Genomic DNA, 26535 nt, shown 5'->3' with positions numbered 1-26535 from the left:
CACATTGATTGATTTGCATATACTGAAGAATCCTTGCATTCCTGGGATAAACCCCACTTGATCATGGTGTATGATCCTTTTAATGTGCTGTTGGATTCTGTTTGCTAGTATTTTGTTGAGGATTTTTGCATCTGTGTTCATCAGATATATTGGCCTGTAGTTTTCTTTTTTTGTGACATCTTTTTCTCGTTTTGGTATCAGGGTGATGGTGGCCTCGTAGAATGAGTTTGGGCGTGTTCCTCCCTCTTCTATATTTTGAAAGAGTTTGAGAAGGATAGATGTTAGCTCTTGTGTAGATGTTTGATAGAATTTGCTTGTGAAGCCATCTGCTCCTGGACTTTGTTTGTTGGAAGATTTTTAATCACAGTTTCAATTTCAGTGCTTATGATTGGTCTGTTTATATTTTCTATTTCTTCCTGGTTCAGTCTCAGAAGGTTGTGCTTTTCTAAGAATTTATCCATTTCTTCTAGGTTGTCCATTTTATTGGCATATAGTTGCTTGTAGAAATCTCACATGATCCTTTGTATTTCTGCAGTGTCAGTTGTTACTTCTCCTTTTTTATTTCTAATTCTGTTGATTTGAGTCTTCTCTGTTTTTTTCTTGATGAGTCTGGCTAGTGGTTTATCAATTTTGTTTATTTTCTCAAAGAACTAGCTTTTAGTTTTATTGGTCTTTGCTATGTTTCCTTCATTTCTTTTTCATTTATTTCTGATCTGATCTTTATGATTTCTTTCCTTCTGCTAACTTTGGGGTTATTTTGTTCTTCTTTCTCTAATTGCTTTAGGTGTAAGGTTAGGTTGTTTATTTGAGATGTTTCTTGTTTCTTAAGGTAGGATTGTATTGCTATAAGTTTCCCTCTTAAAACTGCTTTTGCTGCATCCCATAGGTTTGGGGTCATCGTGTTTTCATTGTCACTTGTTTCTAGGTATTTTTTGATTTCCTCTTTGATTTCTTCAGTGATCTCTTGGTTATTTAATAATATATTGTTTAGCCTCCATGTGTTTGTATTTTTTACAGTTTTTTTCCTGTAATTGATATCTAGTCTCATAGCATTGTGGTTGAAAAAGATATTTGATAACGATTTCAATTTTTTTAAATTAACCAAGACTTGATTTGTGACCCAAGATATGATCTATCCTGGAGGATGTTCCATGAGCACTTGAGAAGAAAGTGTATTCTCTTGTTTTTGGATGGAATGTCCTATAAATGTCAATTAAGTCCATTTTGTTTAATGTGTCATTTAAAGCGTGTGTTTTGTCATTTATTTTCATTTTGGATGATCTGTCCATTGGTGAAAGTGGGGTGTTAAAGTCCTCTACTATTTTTGTGTTACTGTGGATTTCCCCTTTTATTGCTGTTAGCATTTGCCTTATGTACTGAGGTGCTCCTATGTTGGGTGCATAAATATTTACAATTGTTATATCTTCTTCTTGACTGATCCCTTGATCATTATGTAGTGTCCTTTGTCTCTTGTAATAGTCTTTATTTTATTGTCTACTTTGTCTGATATGAGAATTGCTAGTCCAGCTTTCTTTTGATTTCCATTTGCATGGAATATCTTTTTCCATCCCCTCGCTTTCAGTCTGTATGTGTCCCTAGGGTCTCTTGTAGATAGCATATATACAGGTCTTGTTTTTGTATCCATTCAGCCAGTCTGTCTTTTGGTTGGAGCATTTACTCTATTTACATTTAAGGTAATTATCGATATGTATGTTCCTACTCCCATTTTCTTAATTGTTTTGGGTTTGTTGTTGTAGGTCTTTTCCTTCTCTTGTGTTTCCTGCCTAGAGAAGTTCCTTTAGCATTTGTTGTAAAGCTGGTTTGGTGGTGCTGAATTCTCTTAGCTCTTACTTGTCTGTAAAGCTTTGGATTTCTCTCTCAAATATGAATGAGATCCTTGCTGGGTAGAGTACTCTTGGTTGTAGGTTTTTCCCTTTCATCATTTTAAATATGTCCTGCCACTCCCTTCTGGCTTGTAGAGTTTCTGCTGAAAGCAGCTGTTAACCTTATGGGGATTCCCTTGTATGTTATTTGTTGTTTTTCCCTTGTGCTTTTAATATTTTTTCTTTGTATTTAATTTTTGATAGCTTGATTAATATGTGTCTCAGTGTGTTTCTCTTTGGGTTTATCCTGTATGGTGCTCTCTGTGCTTCCTGGACCTGATTGACTATTTCCTTTCCCATGTTAGGGAAGTTTTCGACTATAATCTCTTCAAATATTTTCTCATACCCTTTCTTTTTCTCTTCTTCTTCTGGGACCCCTATAATTTGAATGTTGGTATGGTTAATATTGCCCCAGAGGTCTCTGAGACTGTCCTCAATTCTTTTCATTCTTTTTTCTTTATTCTGCTCCCTGGCAGTATTTCCACCATTTTATCTTCCAGCTCACCTATCTGTTCTTCTGCCTCAGTTATTCTGCTATTAATGCCTTCTAGAGTCTTTTTAATTCAGTAATTGTGTTGTTCATCACTGTTTGTTTGCTCTTTAGTTCTTCTAGGTACTTGTTAAATGTTTTTTGTTTTTTCTCCATTCTGTTTCCGAGATTTTGGTTCATGTTTGCTATCATTACTCTGAATTCTTTTTCAGGTAGGTTGCCTATTTCGTCTTCTTTTTTTGGTCTTGTAGGTTTTTACCTTGCTCCTTCATCTGTAAGATATTTTTTTTGTCGTTTCTTTTTTTTTTTTTGATGGGTGGTTCTGTGTTCCTGTCTTACTGGTTGTTTGGCCTCAGCCATCTAGCACTGGAGTTTGCAGGCAGTTGGATAGAGCTGGGTCTTGGTGCTGAGATGAGGACCTCCAGGAGGCCTCACTCTAATTGATATTCCCTGGGGTCTGAGGTTCTCTGTTAGTCCAGCAGTTTGATTCGGAGCTCCCACCACATGAGCTCAGGCCCAGCCTCTGGCCTGGAAACCAAGATCCCACAAGCTTTGTGGTGTTGTTAAAAAAAAAAAAAAAGAGAGAGAAAGAAAGAAAAAAAGGAGCAGTACAATATCAAAGAATAAAAAACAAAATAAAATTAGAAAGATTAAAAAATATATTAGGAAAAATAAAACTATAATTAACAACCAATCGCTGGGAGTTCCTCCTGTACCCTTAGCTGTCCATGGTCCCCCACCAGTGCCTGGTAAGTGCCCTAGTTGTGTGGAGACGCGAATTCCACATCCTCCTAGTACTCCACCCACTTGGAACCACTTTTTAATGTATTTTTGATTCATTAAAACATTTTGATTCATTTAAAAACATTTTGCATCCTAAAATTTTTCTGTCGCTCCCATTGCCTTACCATGTGCGACAGAGTTCTTAGCATGACAGACTCAGGACTCTTTCCATTGAAAATGGCAGATACACAATTCAAAGTTCCTTAAATCAAGTGGCTCATGTGGCTGAGATGTTGACGGGCACTTGTGGAAGTGAAAGAAGTGCATCAGGAACCATGGCCTCAAGGACTGGGACGTAAATTCAGCATCTCTAGAACTCAGTCTCCTATTTACAGGCATACCTCAGAGATATTATGGATTCAGTTCTAAACCACCGCAATAAAGTTAATATTGCAATGAAGCAAGTCACACGATCTTTTCGGTTTTCCAGTGCTTATTTAAGTATGTTTACATTATGCAACAGTCTATTAAGTGTGCAATGGCATTATGTCTTAAAGAAATCAATATACATACCTTAATTTAAAAATGCTTTATTACAAAAAATGCTAACCATCATCTAACAACACAGGGTTGCCACAAACCTTCAATTTGTTAAAAAAAAAAAAAAATGCAATGTCTGTGAAGCTCAATAAAGCAAAGCACAATAAAACGAAGTATGCCTGTATATCTCATCTCTGCTTACTCGTCTTCTTTGAAGACTACTGGGCTCATTCTCTAAAAATGCAAACAAGCCTTCTCCACGTAGCAGATCCCTAAATCACAGGCAGCCCTTGCTTAGCCACCCAGCAGAAAAAGTGCACTTCTTTCTTTAAATGTCAATCTCCTGGAAGGTTTAACCCTGACTCTGCTTCTGAAAGCTGTGTATCGTTTGAGCCTCTGTTCCCCTAGATTGACCAAACCTGGATCAGATACTTGCTTCATGGCAACAATAGCAACAAGGTCTGTTAAAGTAGCAAGAGGGAGGGAACACTTGGTGGACAAACAAAACAAAAATAGAAAACACCTTCCTCAATTACAGCATATGCAACCTTTCTCAGTCTATCCACAACCTTCTTTACAATCTTACTTCCCATTTTCCTGCAAACATATCCCAAAGTACAAGCAAGCTACAAAGTACTTGCTTTCCTTAGATATTATAGGTAATTTCATATAGCCAAGGCTTTATTCAATTTTACTGCCTGGTAAACATTTTCTGTTATCTGCCTACTGATTACTTAATCTCCTAATCATATAATAGCAAAGATAAAGTTTATCTTTTCTGTAAAACATTTTCCTGCCTCAGGCAAAAGCCATTACTTGTTTGTAAGAATTCAAACAGGACTTCTTACAGGTAAGTCACCTCTGTACAGACTTTGTATTACATTACTATTTTTATGGGAAGTTGTTTACATACCTTTTTTATTAGATTGTGAACTCTAAGAGCTAAGCCTATGCATTTTTCTAATCTCTAATTCCTAGCACATAGCAAGGTTTCTGACATATAGTAAGCAAGTATAAAGTATTTGAGTGAAATGAGTAATGAACGAATGAGCAAATGAAAATCCATTAGGAATTAGGTGGATAATCATGTCTGGCAAGGTATCAAATTTGTGATGGAAAGTAATCAAACAGAAGTTGGAAACATTAGCTAAAGCCAGACTGAGGGGGCCTTATAAATCATGTTAAGGAGTTAATATTTTTCTTCTGTAAGCAAAGTTAGTAGTGTGGGGAGGATAGAAATATAAGTTCTGCATGAAGAAGAAAAATTATAATATCCACATGAAAGGTGTATTGGGAAGGTGGAAATCTAAAAATAAAGATGTTGGTTGCACATCTTTTCCTGTAGTCTCCTTTTATGAACAAGGAATAACAGACTTGCGTGGTTTGGGTGAAGCAGTGCCCTTGTTGGCACACATTTTTCAGATATGTTATTGCCTGAATCCACTCCCATCATGATGACACCATTTTAAACAGTGTTTGCAAAGTCAGTCCAAACCACTGATTTGAACTACTTTCAGAAGCAGAATATTGCAAAATATTTGGGAAATTGAGTATCATAGTATTTGCTTACTAAAATATCTATTCTTATTTCATCTGTGTATCTAATTTATAATAATAATAGCTAATATTTACGTTGTAAAAACTGTTCAGAATGCTTTATGAGGGTTTCCTCAGTTTATTCTCAGGGCAACCCTTGTAAAGTAGGCCTTCCCATTTTACAGATAAGGAAACTGGAGCTCTGAGAGCAGAGGTTAAGAGATTTTCCCAACATCATACAGCTAGTAAGAGACAAAGCTGGAATTCTAATCCAGGAAGGCTGTCTCCAGGGCCAAGCTCTTCATCAGTGTGCTGGATACATTGATATTAGTCACATGTCTACAGACTGCTCTGCTGTGGATTAAGCCTCTGCCCTTCACAGTCTCGCAAACTCGCAGGGTCAGGTAGGCCAGTGTACAGTCACGTTCAGGTCTCATTATGGGCATTGTGTCTGCATTTCAGTGTTGTCTTTTTTTAGGAGTTCTATGCAAGTGGAACTCTGCACTACATTTCCTATTAACAGAGAAAATAGAAAGCATAAGAACTGGGAGGTCTTTCCAAGAGAGGAGATGGCTTTGTAGACAACTTCGGGTAGATGTTGTCACAATGAGTATAAAAGTCAGTAAGGAGATGTGAGCTAGAAAGGGACCTGTAGGGAACCTGTAATCAAATAGTCTCAATTTTCACAATAGAGCTGTCTTCTGAATAGTTGCTTATTTCTGACTCCAAGTTACTCTAAAAAGATTTTAAGACAGGTGTTGACTAGCTCTAATAAGAGTGAATCTTAACTACATAAAAATAAATGTTAGCAAATATTGTAACTGCTACAAGTTCATTGGAGGTATGGCCTCCGCCACTGGGTGTAGAGCCAACAGTGAACTGGCAACATGAGTAGTATTTTGGGCATTGTGTTGACTTAGGTTAGTGTAGCTAAATTCCTTCAATCTACTTCGAAGTAGAACTTCTGCATAGACCAGTGACTTTGTCCCTTTACTAACTTGACAGTGAGATCAGTTCTGAGAGGGACTTCCCTAGTCTTTAGATAGTGGTGCAGAGTGAATCTGCTCAGCAGGTAAAATCTTGCTTCATTAATGAACTTGTGACAGTGACTCCAGTTCTGCCCACCTGGAGCTGCTACAGTGCGATCACATTCAGACAGGAGAACATGCACAGCTTATCCTTCAAAAACTGTCAGATACACCGTATCTGTCAGGTATCAGGTCATTTTTCTACAGAATTAGCATCTGCCTGCTGCAGCATTTATGGTGGGCCTTGGTGCTTTCTTTAGGTAATTCCTTTGGAATTACATACTTTTCATGGCTAAAGTTACTCACTGACAGGTGATACAAATTTTGCAATAGGGAAAACAATGTTCATTGCAAGTTTCAGGTTTTTTCTTAAACACTATGCCAGCATAATGAATAATAGAATCCAGGTTAGGAGAGGAAAAATAAATTGATACACTCCAATTTGTGCTAGAGCCATCAAGAGCAGTTGTCAGGATCTCCTCATACCTCCACATTCAGTGACATCATGTTGGTAGCTTGAAATCAGCCATGGTGGGAGTATTTACACTATAGAAATTGGCAAATGCTACAAATCAGAGCTCTCCCCACTCCACCAACCCAGAAAGCTGGTTGGCATACTACTGGCATTGAATTTCCATTAGTTGATTAACATCAAGATGTGGATAATTAGGGTAAAGGCATATTTCTCCTTACATATCTCTTTTCAAAGAAGAAATATTTCCTTTGTCTTCTTGGAAGGCATTATGAAGCATTATCCACCCCACGTTTTTTTTTGAGTGGAGAAAACCTACTAAAATGCCCCGTTCTTTTTTTCAAAATTATTTTTATTTACTTAGGACAAGAAGTATAACAGTTAAAATATTTAATAATTTATTTTGATTAGTAGGATACTCTTCCAAACATTTCAAACTGCAAAAGACTTATGTGACAACCATAGAATTGTAAATTACCAAAGAGCATTAGCTGCCTTCTTTGATTGTACACCCTTCCTACACATACTTATTGCGAGCCCCTGTTTGTCAATTTAGTATGGGTAACTCATTGGGAATTGGTGTGACATGGCTGTCAATTCTCTATGTTCCACCTCACTGATTGCCACACTTTTGGGACACCTTTGGATGTGACATAAATAAAACCAATGGTCATTATCAGGGTGTATGTTCAAAATTCCTACCAAAGATTTACCATTATTTCTCCATTCTTCCATTTGGTTCTCACTATTTCTTTCCTTCTCTTACCTTCTTTCCTTCTTTCCTTTCTTACCTCAGTCTTCTTTGTTCTCTTAAAAGGGAAGAGGTGGAAACAATTTAGAGGTCAGAAATTAAAATGCCTCCAGGGGTCAGACAGGCACTTAAGTGGACAGGTGTGAGACTATGGGCTGCTATCAGACTAGAGAATGGAAAAAAATGCCTACCCCAGGAGCAGTGACATTCAGAGTTCTGGAAAACACTTCAGGCCAAACACAGACTCTTCTGAGAAAGCCTCTGTTCGCAGTCTCATTCTTCAGCTGAAGAAATTAAGTACTAGTGACCCTTCCACAATAATAGAAGCAGTTATCAGAAAATTGAGAAAAGCAACTAATCCAGCCTTCTTGGGATTTTACCACTTGGTCTGTCTTCCCTCTTGCTCTTATCCAATCCTTTCCAGTACTTGAGTGCCTGCTGTATCCAAAGCACTGTTTAAATTTCTGAAATTTCAAAGGGGAATGGGACCTATCTTTGCCCTGGAGGAACTCCAGTTTTAGTAGGGGAAAGGCACCAGAAGAGATTATCACAGTCCATTTGATAAGAAGTGTAGAAGAGGTTTGAAAAGACTGTTAATGCAGGCATTGAGTTGCTTAACTGATGTTGCCTAGGGATTGGGAAAAAATGTTGACTGGAGAGTCACATTTAAGGAGCTGGTAAAGGAAGAGTAGCTGTTTGAATGTCCCGCTCAGTCTTTAGCTCATCATGCTATCACTAGTTCATCTCTATCCTTTTTCAATATAGTCATTAAAAATATGAATTCACAAAACTCTGAAAAGTTGTTTTCCTAAACTCCTATTGTTTGTTAACCATTTGCTTATGAGAAAGCCTTATAAACTTGCTGCCTTAATGTTATCGCCACAATCTGATTAACAACTGTTTCTCAGACTCACAGACTTAGAGAACCAATTTATGGTTATGGGAGAAAGGGTGGAGGGGAGGGATAAATTGGGAGTTTGGGATTGAAACTGCTATATTTAAGGTAGATAACCAACAAGGACCTACTGTATAGCACAGGGAATTCTCCTCAATATTCTGTAATAACCTAAATGGAAAAAGAATTTGAAAAAGACTAGATACATGTATATGTATAACTGAATCACTTTGCTGTACACCTGAAACTAACACAACGTTGTTAATCAACTATGCTCCAATATAAATTAAAAGTTATAAAACACACAACTGTTTCTGCATTGTAAAGACCACCCCAGAATTTGCCATTTTGTTTAGGATAATAGGACAAAATGACAAAACATTACTATAAAACATTATGAAATATACTCCTTTTTCTTAATTATATTTTATGCCAGTTGAAGAGGAAAAGCAATTGGTAATGCATTTCTCCTGCAAGTGACTTAAACTTCGCTCTTTCCTATATGTGTCATAGTGTAGTAAATGTATTTTAATGAATGTGTAATATAGTTATTTGTACTAAAATTTATGATGTCTTAAAAGAAACTTCCATTGTCACTTATGATAAATCTAGCTAAGGTGGGGAGTGGTCAGAGGAAGCAAACTACATTTAGAAAGAAAAGCTATAATTATCAGCCTTAATCCTGTTGAGCCTCTGGGTTAAGGGCAAGTTTTTTGGTAATATCAATACCAACTACTTTCTGGAAAAATAATATCTCCATGTAAATTTTTAATATATTCAATTATATCTATCTACTCCTGTACAATAAAACATGTCATTGTGTTCCTGAATTTCATTTTTTATGTATATCTGGATATCAAACTTCAGAACTTTGCTGAATCTGAATTTCCTTAATTATGCTTTTCATTCTGTTTACCTTTGCTCAGTTATCCCTTATTCTAAATACTCCTAACAGAAAAGGATTTATCTGGTCTATGTCTCTGCATAATCCTATTTAGTTATTTAAATAATTAAGAATTAGATAATTAAATGAGAGTCTAATTTCCCTTATTATCAAATAAGTATTTTCCTTTTTTGTAAGACTATAGATTTAAAAGCAGGCCAGAACTTATTTTTTTTTTAACATCTTTATTGGAGTATAATTGCTTTACAATGGTGTGTTAGCTTCTGCTTTATAACAAAGTGAATCAGTTATACATATGTTCCCATATGTCTTCCCTCTTGCGTCTCCCTCCCTCCCACCCTTCCTAGCTAGGTCACAAACCACCTAGCTGATCTCCCTGTGCTATGCGGCTACTTCCCACTAGCTATCTATTTTACGTTTGGTAGTGTATATATTTTTTAAAACCATAATCTAAATATGTGGTTATTTACTTCTAGAAAATAGTTTAACATAAACTAGAAGAATGTTAGCTGAGACAGTGTAAACAACACAGAAACCTGATAGAAGTATCCAGATAGTTCAGTCTGGAGAATGACTTTTCCAGAAATAAAAAGTTGAATTATCAACTTCATCCTCAGTTATTTGGTTAATTATTGAAACTCTTAACATTTGATGTATAAACATAACCAATATAAAGTCCATAAATAATGGAATTGGCAGTATTTCTAGTCATATTACTCTGTTGGTCATAATCACATTTTATACATTGAATATTTTAGATATACAAACAAACGTGGCTTAATGAGTTAAATTATTATATATTTTTTAAAATTTATTTTTGGCTGCATTGGGTCTTTGTTGGTGTGCGCGGGCTTTCTCTAGTTGCAGTGAGTGGGGTCTACTCTTCGTTGTGGTGTGCAGGCTTCTCGTTGCAGTGGCTTCACTTGTTACGAAGCATGGGCTCTAGGCAGGTGGGCTTCAGTAGCTGTGGCGCACAGGCTCAGTAGTTGTGGCTCGAGGGCTCTAGAGCACAGGCTCAGTAGTTGTAGAGCATGGGCTTAGTTGCTCCGCAGCGTGTGGGATCTTCCTGGACCAGGGCTCGAACAGGTGTCCCCTGCATTGGCAGGCGGATTCTTAACCACTGCGCCACCAGGGAAGCCCTAATGAGTTAAATTATTGTGTAAGTTTCTCTTTAAGTAATTTTAAAAGGTATAAGTGATTTTTAAAAATAACTGTTTTATAAACTAAGCCTCAGGGGTTTTAGGTCATTTTTAAATCTCTCAACAATAATTAACTTGTTAAAGCAAACACATCAAACAAACGAAGCAAATATGGCCATGATTACCTGGTCACCCCTGTCTGGTCTCCCTGAGTCCAATGTTTTAAAGAATATTTGTCTCATTAGAAATGTTAAGCAGCCCCCTTGCAAAGGTCCCCACTCTTCAGAGTAAATTTTCCACTATCTTATTCGTGTCCTTAGCAGGTAGGCCCAGATTAAAAGTTGTACTTCACAGAAATTATATGACATTTCAGTTTGCCAAAGAAATTCTTCATTCTTACCAACCAGTTCATAAATATCATTTGTCTACTTTGGGTCCAGCCCCCCGGGATAATTGTTAAAAGAAAACACATGAATAGGGATAATATGGAGGAAGAAGAATCCTCATGTTTAAAAATTCTGTGTGGGGCTTCCCTGGTGGCGCAGTGGTTGAGAGTCCGCCTGCCGATGCAGGGGACACGGGTTCGTGCCCCGGTCTGGGAGGATCCCACATGCCGCGGAGCAGCTGGGCCCGTGAGCCATGGCCGCTGAGCCTGTGCGTCCGGAGCCTGTGCTCCACAACAGGAGGGGCCACAACAGTGAGACGCCCGCGTACGGGGGAAAAAAAAAAAATTCTGTGTGTATCTTAAATTGAAGGTAGTGTCTTATTAACTGTATCTTATGACACTCGAAGTCATTTTCCAAAAAATATTAATACTGTCATAGAACTACTGTTAAATTTTTTAAAATTCTTCATCAAAAAAAGTGAGTTGATATATTTGGATAAAGCCACTGATGACTTTATTGCTATCCTGTGGTTAAAGTTTATGCCGTCATGGACCTTGAGGGTATTACACTAAGTGAAATAAGTCAGATGGAGAAAGACAAATACTGTATGATTTCACTCATATGTGGAAAATGATTTCACTCCTATAAAAAACAGTCAAAAAAAAAAAAACAGTCAAAAAATCAAAATAAGTAAACAAACCAAACCTAGCAAAATAAACACATAGATACAAAGAACAGAGTAGTGCTTATGAGAGGGGAAGGGGGTAGGGGAGGGTTAAATGGATAAAGGAGATCAACTGTATGGTGAAGGATGAAAACAGATCTTGGTGGTGAGCATGCTGTAGTGTATACAGAAGTAGAAATATCAGGCTGTACACATGAAATTTGTATAATATTATAAACCAATGTTACCGCAATAAAAAATAAATTTTAAAAAACATATGCCTATCTTGGAGGTACAGGCTGTCTGAGCACCATATTCTAGAGTAGAATACTACTCTAGATCTTAAGCATCTTCATCTGTCCTAGTCTAGCATCCCAAACCTCTCCTTTAGGTGTTAAGAATGTCTACTCAAGTTCCAGTGGCTCCTGGGCATATTTTTAAAATTAGTTTGCTCTTATAATTCATTTAAAATGGAATTTGACATTCTACCTTGAACAGCCTGCTAAGTCAAGGGGAAATGACTCTTGCTGACCAACCAGATGATTTCTGGCTGAACTCTTTTTTTTTTTTTTCATGAAGCTGTTTATTCTTGTTATTAAAAGTTGGACTCAAGTAATCCTGGTTATTCTGGAAAAAGCACCTTGTTGTAGGGATCATTTAATCATCCTTTTCGACAGTCACCTCTCCATGAAGCACCTTTCTTCTCTGACGTTAACGTATGAAAGTAGAGTTGTGGAAACAATGGTATATACGAGGCCATGGTTATAAGAAGAAAATAATAGTAGTCAAAAGAGACATTGTATTTATTGGGAAGTCTTATTGAGAACATTCTTGTTTTCTTCACATATGGTAAGGCAGCGTATATTGTAAGAAGTTCACCAGCAACTCCAACAGGATATAAGATGGTAAAAAAAAATTATATTGGTTTTACACTGTAACGAGCCACACCATAAAGATTCTTGAACTCACTTGGACCCCAGCCACAAGCACAGAAGTAGGTACAATTCCAATTAAACAGTGGACTACCTCAAGCAAGGCAGATGTCTGGAAAAATTTAAGTGTCTTCTGAATACTTTTATACAAACCTTTGTGTGTTCCTTTTTCCATATAAAAACGTACCATGGCAATAGCTAGTACCAGCCACCCCGCAGGCATAGCAATGTTGTAGAAGGTGAGCCAGGCGGTGGCCAGCAAGCCCCGGCGCCTCCTCTTGCCCGCGGCCTCTCTCTCCTCGCCGGCCTCCCTCTCTCGCCGGCCACCGAGGCGCCGCCGTTGGTGCCGTCCTCCTCGCTGGACGCCATGGTGGCCGTGCAGCCGGGGGACGTGGACGAGAGGGGCAGGGGAGCGGGAGGGGGCCCGGCCGTCAGGCGCCCCATGTGCCGCGCGCAGGGGTCTCTGAACTGACTCTTCAGCATACTTTTGGAAGACCTGAAAATGTAGGAAAGCAGAACTAAAGGATTTTTAAGGATAGATTTTCTCTTCCTACACCTTCTAGTTTCTTGATGTGTAATAGATGCTAGCACATCTTTATTAAGTTGATGTTCCTTGTCCTGGAAGGAACAAGACGTGTAGGTTGTACAGCTTTGTTCTATTCCCAACGTTGCTTCCTTTTGCAGAATGAACAGCTGACTTTGGCTGATGTTTGCGGATACCTGCAGGATCTGATGTTGACTCAGAATAACAGACAAACCCTTCTTTTGACCTAGAGTTTTTGTTCCTCTGCCAGTTCAAATGAGGCTCCCCTTTTGTTCTGTGCAACCACAAACTGCCTCTGCTGTTTTCTCTAGGTTAATCACAGAAAGGCCCAACTGTTTGATATGTATCAGCTGAGAGTTAAACAAAAACCCAGACCTAAATCTCAAATAACCAGAGGAAGAAGGATGCCTCCTTATCAGCTAATGTCTTATCAAGTACCTATTGGGTCTTTGAATGGACTTGGACCAAGCACTTAATTGACTGGTACCACTTGGGATATAATTTATAACACATGGTATTAGGAAGCCTATAATTATTGATGAAAATGAAGATACAGCCACAATTTTTTAAAAACCACTGTGGTGCTCACTATCTCAGTATGCTGGTTAGACCTTTAAGACAGGTCACATTAATACACATGTAAATTGTATGTTAGTAGGAAACCACCTATTATCAGTAGAAATAGCCCCATTTTTTAATAAAAATCTCTGTATCTTAGAATTACTTGTTGGTGAAATGTCTTGAAAAGATTCACTCCTGCCTTATTATTGCCTGCCATTCTCATGCCCTGGTAACTAACTATAGCCTTTTACTTTAAACATTTCATATTAGCTCATCATTTCACCAGGCCAGTTGTCCATACCCCAAGTTTGGACATTCTGTGTTATAACAAACTTCCTTCCAGTGCTGGCAGACTAGCTGTATTTGACAACATGCCTGCACGTAGCCCCACACAGATAACTTTTTATGGAAGAGGCATTAAAAATCCCATTAGAAGCAGATAATTCTGACTTTAAACAACAGTCATAGGTCAGGGTTCTGAATGAGATTCTAGCACACCCTAATTTAAGGAATTTTGTAAAAACATAATATTTGCAAGGTATCTATAATAATGTCTAGCACACATACTAAATTGCAGTTATTCTTATCATTTGACACCGTTCACTCTTTGGTTTGCCATACAAATTTAAGATTTAGTCACACTGTCCTTAATCTTAACAAAGACCATTCTTTATTTTAATTCTAGCAAGGTCCAGGGTGTTTGGTTTTCTTTTCTCCTTTTCATTGTGACACTCAGGAATGTGTGAGATAAATGGTCCTGGAGAGAGTCAGGAATCACTGATTTGCTTTCAGATAAATCACCTGAAGCCTCCTAAATATGTGAAGTTTTGTTCAGAGACATACAGAGGTTCAGATTCTATTTTTTCTCACCCTTTATAAGTCATATTAGCAGAAAAATTCTTCTTAATATCAAACACAAGCCACAGTTCGCGCTGGTATCCTCCCACTCAGGGCCAGTGAAGGTGAAGAGCTCTGAAACAGTCCTGCTTTTATGTTTAGAGTAGTTCACATCCTTCTTTACCCACCTCCTCCCGAGGCCCCAACCCCTAGTCCCAAGGACCTGGTATTTAAATTTCAGTATACAACAGTGTGCAGTTCTAATTTCCTAAAAGGTACTCACATATTTACTCAGACTTCTGCTAGATTATACCAGGGGAAATAGACTCATTTAATCAAATTCAAACCATAGACACTGAATTAAACATTTCCAATATGTTCATTGGTAACTCTGATAATCAACTTTTATTGAGTACTGTGGTTTTTATGCTCTTTCTTTTTTACTTTTCAACAAGATAATTGTTTTGATATATTTCATGTATAGTTTTGAGATAGTTTTCCAGATTAAACCTCTATTGGGCTGCATATAGGAAACAGTGATAGATAAATGTTTCTCGGGACTCAGGAGATACAGTGTAAAAGGATCAATTCTGCCTAAGATTGGCCATGTTAATTCTATGATTCCAAAAAACTTATGTATTAGCTGTTAAAAAATACTTTAAGATGAATATATCATTTTCTAATAATTTCTGATTATTTTCAGAGTGGTACAATAACAAATTCCTTTCTGACTAGTGACCTCTATTCATGGATGTATTGCTATAAAATAATCCACCCTTATCATTCATATTTCTGGGTAGTTGAGTAAGGTAGGAACTATTTTTGATATGCAGGAGCAAATACTGAAGCAGTGGGGTTCCATGCACTTTCTGTCAGCAAAGGTATCAACTGTCAGGAACCACTGATAAGTCCCATTTCAAGCCAGTAGAGTCTGGATAATACCAGACTACAAGACAACAGTTAGTGTGTGTGAACTGGCAGTACTGCCAAATTGAATTACCATTCTCACCCAAAATAAACAGACTTGAAGTTAAACAAAGCTGAGTCATCCATCTGCAAGGTATGTAGTGGGCTTAGCTAGGGAGAGAGACCTTTTGATTTGTCAAAGCAATTTAAAAACTACTGCCGTCTCTCAAAGCCAGATGTTGAAAAGGTCAAAGGGAGCTTTAAAATATGATAATGCTGTCTTGGAGTTGGGGGACATATGGTACTTGCTAAACAAATGGCAGACTGAATGAATGTTAGGTAAGGTTTGCTCTACTCTGGAGCCGCCCTTAGCACAGAATAAAGAACAGCGCTCCTATCCTGACTTCACCAGTAATTTAATCTCACCAGGAAAAGTAACTTAAACTCTTTGGTCCTCAGTTTCTCCATGTGTAAAATAAGGAGACCGTAAAAGATGCTTTTTCAGTTTTGTCAAGCTTCTTAAGATCCCATGACCATAAAGGGCTCAGAGAGTAGATAGAGGATCTTGGTTCAAATAATCATTTCTTGAAAAACAAACTGTACGAAAAATGGTTTTATTTACAGCTTATGAGCCTATTCATTATCTTTTTTTTTTAATGGACTAAGTGTGAAAGTCTTTCAGGTACAGTGAAAAATAGGACGGGAATAATTACATTAGAAACCTCAAATGAGAACCAAAGTCACAGAAGGGATTTTGTTAAAATCAGAAACTCATTGTGTCAATTCAGCAACCACTAAATTATTAGCATATCCTTAGTTTTAGGTGTATTTGTCTTATCTCCTCAACTATAGGTTGGATTATGAAATTGCATTTTCATGGGTTAGAAACAGTCAAGTATTATAGATGTGATCTCCCTGGGAGCAGGATGCAATGCTGGATACTCCTCCCTTGTTCCCTGCAGTTCTTGATATAATGCTGGGCACATTTGTTCTTTGACAAAATGTATTGAAAACAGTATTTGGGAACAGAAACTTTTTAAAATCACTTAGTGTAATGTATTATTTTAAAGAAGAAGAAAATGCTACCCCAAAATTTCTCAGAATTGTAGTTCTTTTGATGTTCAGAATCACACTGAGACATTATACGCAAAAACAGTATGCTTTGTGAGCCACAGAACTTCAGTTGAAAATTTTCACTTTTTAGCACGCTAACTATATATCTAAGTTAAATATCCTGTTTAATGGCCATTTATAAATTCAAACACTACCACTGGTCAGTTTTGTAAAATAGAATAAAAGGATGTTATCTGCAGTGTAAGTACAGCACATTGTCGAATTCTTTTCCTTAAGGTGCATAGTAAATGTACAGATAGTCATAGGCAACTGTTTTGTAATGTATTACATTTCTAATCTGTTATTCCTAACCTATTATAAATCTTTGCAGAGACAGAAAAATTGAATTTTTCTAATCTGTAAAATGATGCCAACTTCAACAAGTAGGCATTCTAAATAAAATTTTTAAAAAGGAGCAAACTAAAAAAAAAAAAAAAAGAATATGCTTTGAATGTTCTACCTACCAGTGAAAGGAACTGGTCTGATAAAATTTATAGGAATAGTTCTTAGCAAATGAAATTAACAAAAGGGAATAAGGGTGGTTCTCAAAATTCTAAAAACCTGAATGCATTGTTCTTTTGCCATTCTTGTTGATGGAGCTGTTAACATTTTTGGAAAACAAAATTTTTTAAATAGTTAATGCCGACAAGAAGAACTTAATGCAAAGGAACATAGTAACAGTAATACCAGAATATAAACATGATCTGAATCTGAAACATAATCCCTACATGTATTACTTTGCTGTGTTTGATAAGCTTCAGTCTCTATAAGAAAGCAACTTGCACTTGTAGATTTAATCACTGTTTATAGAAAAGTGTCATGGCTTAGCCAAATTAGAAATAGAGGACTTCCCTGGTGGTGCAATGGTTAGAAATCTGCCTGCCAATGCAGGGGACACGGGTTCAATCCCTGGTCCAGGAAGATCCCACATGCTGCGGAGCAGCTAGGCCCACACACCGCAACTACTGAAGCCCATGCTCCACCACAAGAGAAGCCACCTCAGTGAGAAGCCCTCACACCACAGCGAAGACCCAATGCAGCCAAAAATAAAATAAATAAATAAATAGATAAATTTATTTAAAAAAAATAGACTAATTGCAAAGATGTTTATAGGTCATGCTTTTAACTTAGGTCTTACACAGTGTAAAACTACATTTTTCGTGACATCACTCTGCCATTTTAATTATAGAATTATCACATTTTAGATCATTTGGTTTAATATTTGTCAATAACAGTTTATGCTGAAACCCACAAAACCTCCAAATAGTATAGTCTAACACCCTGTATTTACAAATGAGGAAACTGAAGCCCAGAGAATTTAAGTAGCTTTAAGTTACTTAGAATTAAGGCATGGCACAAGTTGGGACTTGGACATGTGTATTGCTATGGCTAAGGTGCCATTTGTTCTCCTTTTAACTGCAAAATGTTTTCCTCATATATTTATACCCTCTCCAAAATGGTGTAAAGATTAAATAAATAATGCTCTGACCTTGGTGCTTGGAATGAAGTAGACAGAAGACTTTTATTGACATAATAATGTGTTATGAATATATTTACAAGTTGTGTCTAGATTTGATGACCATAGGCAGTTGATGATTTATTGACCCCAGGACAAGTCTGTCATACTTTGACAAATTTGACAGTTTTCCGAACCCTTGGAAGAAACTTTGAAACAAAAACCTATTAGATACACTGCCTGTCTTATGATTGATCGTTTATTTGTTTGTTTGTTTGTTTTTCCTGATAGAAACATGAGTTCAGCTGGCCCTGAAGGGAGGAAAGTGATGAGAAGGTGTGATGGACTGATTGACTCACTGGTCCATTATGTCAGAGGAACCATTGCAGATTACCAGCCAGATGACAAGGTGATACAAGAATTAGATGTCTCTCATATTGAATTACTTATTTTGTCTTAGTAAGACTCTTCAGAGTATTCTTGAAGTAGCTGTTTGGGTTTGGCTTTATTTATTAACTGATTTGCTGAGCTTAAGATTTCCCATACATGCTCATAAATATTAATATCTATCTAGCCTCATTTTTTTTTCTACTTTCCAGACCCAAATTTCTAACTGTTTAACGACTCTGGATATTTGAAAGGAGCCCAAATGCTACATATTCAGCCATGAAATTCATCTCTTCCCTCATCTCTGAACTTACTCCTCTGTATAAACCTTCTTAATAATTATTACCATCTACCAAATGAAAATAGAAACCTGAGTAATGTTGGACTTCCTCTCTTCCCTCACATCCCACATCCATTGGACAACAAATCTTGTGCATTTTACTTCTGAAATGCTCTTTAGTTTAACCAGTCCTCTTTAATGCTACTACTGCTGTCATAGTTTGTGCATCTTTTATACTGATTATTGTAGTCGACTGGTCTCTATAAGCAATATCTCCTCCTATTTTCCAAGTCCACGTGGCTACTAAACAATGTACCTAAAATCATTCTGAACTAGAATAGTAAATAGTAATAGTAAAAGTAAACTAGAACTGCTCCTCAATGTTTTAAAACATTCAGCCTCTACTTCTTAGCATTGTGCTCATGACCATTTATGATTTAGCCCTAGCCTTTCTAGCTGTACTCATTTCACTCCCCAGCCACCCTGCAGTCCAAGCGCACCCTGTTGCATCCAATTAACCTTGTAAGATCTAAAGCCTAAGAGGTCCTGTGGTATAACACTTGCAAAGGGATATCTATATGTATATGATCAATATTCATGTCCTGTTTTCTCAGGCCACAGAGAACTGTGTGTGCATTCTTCATAACCTCTCCTACCAGCTGGAGGCAGAGCTCCCAGAGAAATATTCCCAGAGTATCTATCTTCAAAGCCGGAATATCCAGGCTGACAACAACAGAAGTATTGGGTGTTTTGGCAGTAGAAGCAGGAAAGTAAAAGAGGTCTGTTGGGGGAGGCCTTTGAAAGTATAAGTGTGTGTGTGTGTTTCTGAGTACTTAGTGTATGTCAGGCTCCATTTTAAGTTTTTTTAAGCCTTGTATCTACCCTATGAGGTATGTATTATTAATACCCTCGTTTACTGATGAGGAAACAGAGGGTACAGAAAGGTTAATTCAGAATAATTCAAGTTAGTGGAGGAGATGGAATTGAATCCCAGATAATCTGGCCCCAGATTTACACTATTAGCCATCAAATCATACTGCTCTATGCCCTGCAGGTTAGGAAGTAAGCTTAATGCCACATGGCCAGTGGCATAGCATTGTTTTAACACTAAAAGCAGCCCTGACATTCAGCTTTAAACATTCTAAAAACAAACTTTTACATCCGAAAAGCAAACCCCATACATAGGAAGGACTGCTGTCCAGACTGGCATTTCATGAAATAGAAGGAATGTGATCTCTCCTACTCCTCAAGAGTATCACGGTGTATGTGAACTTGGAGGACGACTGGTAAATTTAGAATCCTGATGCTATCCTGGACAACTTCACAAGACTCTGAGGGAAGAGGCCTGTTTTTCTTATCTTCAGAGTGGATGTGACTAATTTAGCTTTTAGCTTAACAGCAGCCTGAAAACTATTCTAGAACAGTCAATGCTTAATTCTCTGCATTCTCTCTCGCTGTGAAATGTAAAGTTGTGAGTATGGGGTATTGTGAGAGAGAAATAGTCATTATGGGCTAAAAGTTAAATGATTGTGAATCATACATATTTGCTTTTTCATTTTTATTTTAAGGGCTTCTTATTATGCTAATTATTAGTCTCCCTAGACAAGACAGTACTTCTGGTCTCTTGGTTTGGGTGTGGAATTATAGAAATGACTTGAAGGCATTAATTTTGGATTTCATCGTGTGTGTGGTTAGCAATACCAGGACATGCCAATGCCAGAGGAAAAGAGCAACCCCAAGGGCGTGGAGTGGCTGTGGCACTCCATCGTGATACGGATGTATTTGTCCTTGATTGCCAAGAGTGTCCGAAACTACACTCAAGAAGCATCTTTGGGAGCTCTCCAGAATCTCACGGCAGGAAGTGGACCAGTGAGTATCATGCTTACTTTTAAAAATAATGGCATTGTAGACACACCTACATTAAATTCAGAAATGACAGTGAAGTAAGAACATAAGTTTTCTCGCTTCAATCAAGACGGTTCTCAGGAATTGTCAGAGAGAGTTCGGCTTTGCAGGACTTTCAGCCTCAGCTTCTGCAAACCCAGGTCAGACTGCGAGTGAAAGACTCGTTGGTATTTATGAGTATCAGTCAGAACTCTTTCTGTTACAAGTCTCAGAATCCTACCTGAACTGGCTTAGGCAAAAGAGAGGAATTTCTTGACTCATATAAATGAAGAGTCCAGGGTGGGTTTTCCTTCTGTCATGGTGGGACATAGGTGCCCAGCAATTGTATTTGTGATTCTCTATCTCTGGACTCTGTTTTCCTCTGTTGGTTTCATTCTCAAAGGCTAGCCTCATATTACGGCAAAGATAGCCACCAGTGATTTCAGGCTTACCTCTTATCCAGCTCAGTGTCTCCACAGGAAAAGAAACTACTACTATTTTCCCAATAGCTCTGTTAAGGACTGGGGGAATGAGTCTCACTTGCCCATTTCCAAACCAGTACCTGTGGCCAGGAGCCTGTGATGTTCTAATTGGCCAAGTCTGGGTTATGTGCTCACATGTGAATTTCAGGGGCAGGGGTTTCAGTGAGCGAGGGTCACTACCACTTGTACCACATGGAGTGGCTCCCTAATGGAAAGTCAGAGTGTTGTTACCGAAAGGAAGGATGAACGCTAGAAGGCAGAGACAACACATGTCCACTGCAGTTGGAAAGGCTATCTGTGCTTTTGTGTCCCAGAAAGTCAACTATAAAATAAAGAGTTACTTCTCTTTCCAGATGTACTTTATACCAGCAAAATCAAAATATTAAAAAGAGTAAAAACTTACAAGGTCCTGTGATAAACCATAATGGAAAAAAATATGAAAAAGAATGTATATATATTTATAACTGAATCACTTTGCTGTACAGAATTTAATACAACATTGTAAATCAACTATACTCCAATAAAATAATTTTTTTTAATTACTTTAGAAAAGAGTAAAAAGTTGTTCCTTTCCCCATGTATTTTACAGCTTGCAACATAATAAAGGATTCTATAAATATTTAATTATTTGAACTAAGCTTGTATTCTTTGCCTTGATCATAAAATGATTAAACTCTCCCCAAGTAGTTCACTCTATGGCCAGTCTAATTATCCATCATTATAGAGGAAAGCACTCTTGTTGATAACAAAAATATTATTTATTCTTTACTTGAGAAACCATGTTCATTCTTTAATGAACCATGTTCATTCTTTGCTCAGTTTTGAATTGTGAAATACTAAAACCAGTATTTCTCTAATTTTAGCACCGTGGTTAAGAATACAACCCAATTTTAATCTCTTTGAAATTCTTCAGAATGTACTTGTGCGCAAAGAGAAAGAAATGGGGAGTGACCAGGGAGCCCTGACAGACAGAAAGACATAATTTACTGTCTTATCTTCCCATTTCCCCATGCTTGGTTTCCCAAAACCATTTCTTTCATTTTCCCAAACTACAGAAGCCCTCTTATTAACTGACTACCAGCCAACTTAATAGAAAAGGTCAGAAATTAAATTGCTTTATCTGTATGTATTTAAGCTCACTATGCTCTGAGGATGGTTCAATATGAGCTAACCCTTTAAGCTTGGATTTTAGCCTCTTCCACTCCAGAATCTTTCATGGAATCCAAACTATCCAGAGGTGTTCCCATGTTTCTGTCAATACAGGAATATTTGCCACCCAACATACAAGAATATGCCATTCTGAATATGTAGTTTATTCAGACTACATAATTCCTTTATTCATTTATCAAACAAACAGTATTTGAGCACCTTCTACATAAAAGGCACTAGCCTAGTGCTAAGTATATAGTGGTGAATAAGACAAAATCCCTGTGTTTGGTAATAATCTAGCTGGGAAAAAGAAATAAACAAACAGAAATCTAAGGGTTCCAAGTCCAAAAGGAATCCAAGCAATGGATTTTAAATCATACCTAACCTTAGACCAGTCCAGTCCCCTGAAAGGAGACCTACACTAAACTGGTATTAATCCATACTCAAGGCTATTAGAGTTGATCTTGACTAGAGATTTATAGGAGAAAATCATTAGCAGCATGGGACAATGATATGAGGACCCTTTGTTCTTTTAAGTTACAAGATGCTTTTTATTAAAATTTTGACTTACATGTATATTTTTTCTAATTATTACTTTCCCTAATTTTGCTATGTTTAGATGGTGTGATAAAAAAAATGCCTGGCTTTGTAATTTCTAAAAGGAATCACTGAATAGAAAAACATGAAAAGCAGACCATTAAACATAGTTCCAAAAAATACCCAGTTCATTCACCTGTGTTCATAACTGAGACAGCACTGAGCATTGATGGCCATGTGCCTTAGATGGCAAAGAACCTGAACTGGACTGAATAGCTTCTAAACGATAAATTCTATAATTTTAGTATAAAATTATGGCAGTAATTTCTTGCTGGTAAGAATACCTTAATGTAAACTTTATTAGTTCAGGTATAATGGTCATTATTTTTTAAATGATACCAAAAAACCACAAAATAATAAATAAGGAAAGGGGATGGGTTGATAAAATTTACCCATTTAGCAAATTCTCTAAGGATAGTGTAAAGTATAAAGTATAAAGTACAGTATAAATAACTCCTGGGGGTGTAATGTACAGCATTGTGACTATAGTTAACAATATTGTATTGTATATTTGAAAGTTGCTAAAATAGTGGATCTTAAAAGGTCTTATCACAAGAAGGAAAAAAAATTTGTGACTATGTGTGATGATGGATGTTATCTAAATTTATTGTGATAATTATTTTACAATATATCAACTCATTATGTTGTATATACATGTAAAATTAAACATTCATTGTACAAGTTAAAAATCATTGAAATAAACAGTTTTCAAGTTTCTAAAACACTTTAAAGGCACTTAATTTGATGTCCAATGAAAAAAAACCAAAATGTGTTCCCTGTCTCACACCTTACACACAAATCAGCTCCAACAGCAATGAGATTTAAATGTGGAAGGTAAAACAATAAAGCTTCTAAATGATAACATAGAATATCTTCCTGACCTGGAATAGGGTAAGATTTCTTAACAGTAGACATAAAAAGCACATAAAATCAATATTTTATAAATTGACTACATTAAAATTATTAACAAGCTATCAAAAGACAGTAAAAAGGCAAAGCACAGAGGAGGAAAAGATTTTTGTAACATATATAAGTAACAAAGTTGGTATCTAGGAAATAAAAGAAAACTCATCGATTTAACAATAAAAAGATAGACAACTCAATAGAAAAATGGACAAGAGATTTGAACAGGCACTTCACAAAACATAATGTATATATGGCCATTAAACATTTGAAAAGGTGCTCAACCTCAGGGCAATATGAACTAGAAGTGCTGTTTGTAAATAACTAACAGTCATTCTCACAAATTCCCTAAAGCTGGAATATGAAATCTCTATTTGGTAAATCTGATTATTTTCCTTAATGAGCAAATTCTAAAGACCATTCCACATCAGCCTCTCCCATTTCCCTCAATGAATCAGAATTCTGTGATCATTTTTATATACTAGGCCTTGAGATGACAAAGAAAACGCTATGAGAGAGATAGAGCTGGACGACATTGACTCAGAAGAGCAGAGCTTTTGCATATGAGGAAAGATAATCACTTAGATGGGCCATTGGGAAGAGAGAGGGATGCTAAATCTACCTCCATGTCCAAGGAGGAGTTGTACAGAATGGCTGCAGGTGAAGGATTCTTCCCAGAGGAAAGAAAAGAGTCTAATGGAATGTTCTGCAAATTAGTGAAAGACAAAGTGTAACTTTGGAACAAACATTGCAAAATAGTGGTTATTAAACTTCTTTGAGTCATGGACACTTTGAGTATCTAATAAAAGTTATGGACTCTTTCCCTGAAAAAGATTACTATAAACACAAAAATAATTTTAAGGACCTCCTGTTCCCTCCCTGAAACCTATCCTGGATCCTGTATTAAGAACCCCTTTTTTAGACGGTACGGTGGAGAATGTAAGGAGGGCGCTGTGCAGGAGGTAGGGGAAGCAAGCAGAGTTTAGATAAACAGAGAAGACAGACACCCTGAAGAATGGTCAAGAATACACGGATTTTTGGCATGGTAGCCTCATGTTAGCTTCAAATAAAAATATATAAAGTTGCAGACACAAGCTAAGGTCTTAGTATTGTTGGACGTTTGCTGATGCTAGGAAGGGCCTAGTTGGTACTCAGACCCTGTGAAAGTAGGTGACCAGCCTAATTCCAAACAAGGTTTGCCTCTGGTGGACCTAGACCTGGACCAGCAACTTACCCATGCAGCCTCTGATACAGAGAATAGAGTTACAGGTAATCTGACTAGCCATACATTCCTTCCTTTAAAAGCCCATTATCTCTTTCAGAATAAACTAGCTTTTTAGAAATGAATAAGTTTATTAAATATGTAAAATGCCAAAATTTGAACAAGACAAACAGAGAAGATGAATAAGCCAACAACCAGTAAATACATTGAAATAGTAATCAAAGACATCTCCCTTTAAAATTTTTCTCAGCTCAGTTGGCTTTAGAGCTAAGTTCTACCAGACCCCCAAAGTTGAAATTATTCTTATATTACACAAATAGTTCAAGAAAATAGAAAAAGGGAAAAAAACTTACCCACTAAATTTTATGACATTAGTGTAACTGTGATTGTAAAACGTCCTTTTCTTTTCACAATGATGAACTGAAAATGTGAATAAAAAGATTATGATAAAAAAGAAAGGAAAGGGAAAGACAGACCCATTTTATTTATAACCAGATGCAAAAAACATAATAGCTAACCAAATCCAGTGTTATATTTAAAAATACTGAATAAACTGTCTGTATCCAGTAATTAAATTGAAAACCTAATAAGACTTTAAAGAAAGTATCTCTAGCTTTTAAAACATCTTGCTCAATCTCTAGTAATCTACAGAAATTAAGAAATTTTAACCATGAAGTAAAATACAATAGTATTTATAGAATATGTCTCACAAAACAGATGCCAGCATCAGTAGCTCAGACAGTTGTCCAGAAAGAAAATGGCCTTCAGCACACACGAAAGATGCTGCATGTTGGTGATCCAAGTGTGAAAAAGACTGCCGTCTCTCTGCTGAGGAATTTGTCTCGGAATCTTTCTCTGCAGAATGAAATTGGTAAGTCAGTATAAGTGTCTAGATGTAAAGTGTATATATTGAAAATACAAATGCAATAAAACATTGTCCTTATCACATTCTTTTTACAATGATGAGCTGAAAATGTGAATAAAGAGCAAAATGTGATAAATACAACTGGTTTTTGTGTACCCAGACATCAAGCGTTGGCTTTCGCACTGGTCTCAAATAGGATTTTTCTTAATATCCAGCTTTGTTTTTGTTCTAATTACTACCAAAGAGAAATTTTAGACCGTACTAATAATTAATGAGATAGGTAATATATTTGATATTTCCCAGCCCTCAGCTATGCCATCCAGTGAAGTCTTTTTAAGCCATGTCTTTCAGAATGTTCCCTGTGTGGCCTGCTTAAGCACCAGTCTTCTGAAACAGTAAACAAACACACACACACAGTGGTTGTTCACCTCAGAACCTTGGCCATTGTTGTACTAGAAAAAAATGGTATGGTTGGACAGATAATCACAAGAAGAAGGAATCATGAATATAACAGATTTGGCATAGGTTTTAGAATAAATATGATGAAACACACTTGCCCCTTTTTTTCTAAGTCCGTATTATTGACAAAGATGATAACTATGTTACACTTCCAAATAACATTTTTCATTCATTTTCTTTATACCTGAAAATGTGTTTTGAATTAAGTCATAAACTATAAAATTAGATAATAGGAAGATAATGCTAAAATTACTCATGCTTTCTAATGCTCCATAAATTAGTCATTTCTGACAATTTAAAACTCAGTTTTTCAAAAATTCCACTAAATTTTTTTTTTTTAATGGATTGGATTATTTTGAAATCTACACACACACACACACACACACACACACACACACACACACACACACTGACACAGTGCCAAAAGGTCTGTGGTTATGTTTTAACAATGTCATTTTCAAAAACAGCCAATAGCACAACATGGAACAGGAGGTTTCATAGAATGCCTTTGTGCCCATTATGAACGTAGAGGGCCTGGAAATTTTTC

General features: G+C 36.8%; 1 protein-coding gene and 1 pseudogene across 1 annotated transcript in view; one reads left to right on the top strand and one right to left on the bottom strand.

Moving 5' to 3' along the window:
* Positions 1-26535, top strand: part of PKP2 (plakophilin 2) — a 90069-nt gene that overhangs the window by 54546 nt on the left and 8988 nt on the right. Inside the window, exons 7-10 of the mRNA XM_004270864.3 lie at positions 18052-18169; positions 19042-19206; positions 20123-20296; positions 25382-25535. Of these exons, the coding sequence (XP_004270912.1) occupies positions 18052-18169; positions 19042-19206; positions 20123-20296; positions 25382-25535 (611 nt within the window). The remainder of the gene's footprint in view (positions 1-18051; positions 18170-19041; positions 19207-20122; positions 20297-25381; positions 25536-26535) is intronic.
* LOC105748069 (very-long-chain (3R)-3-hydroxyacyl-CoA dehydratase 1-like) lies at positions 12054-25510 on the bottom strand (annotated as a pseudogene).

This window comes from Orcinus orca, chromosome 11, assembly GCF_937001465.1.
Source record: "Orcinus orca chromosome 11, mOrcOrc1.1, whole genome shotgun sequence".
Lineage (NCBI taxonomy): Eukaryota > Metazoa > Chordata > Mammalia > Artiodactyla > Delphinidae > Orcinus > Orcinus orca.
Note: the sequence above shows the minus strand (reverse complement) of the source record. Positions and strands in the feature narration are given on the sequence as shown.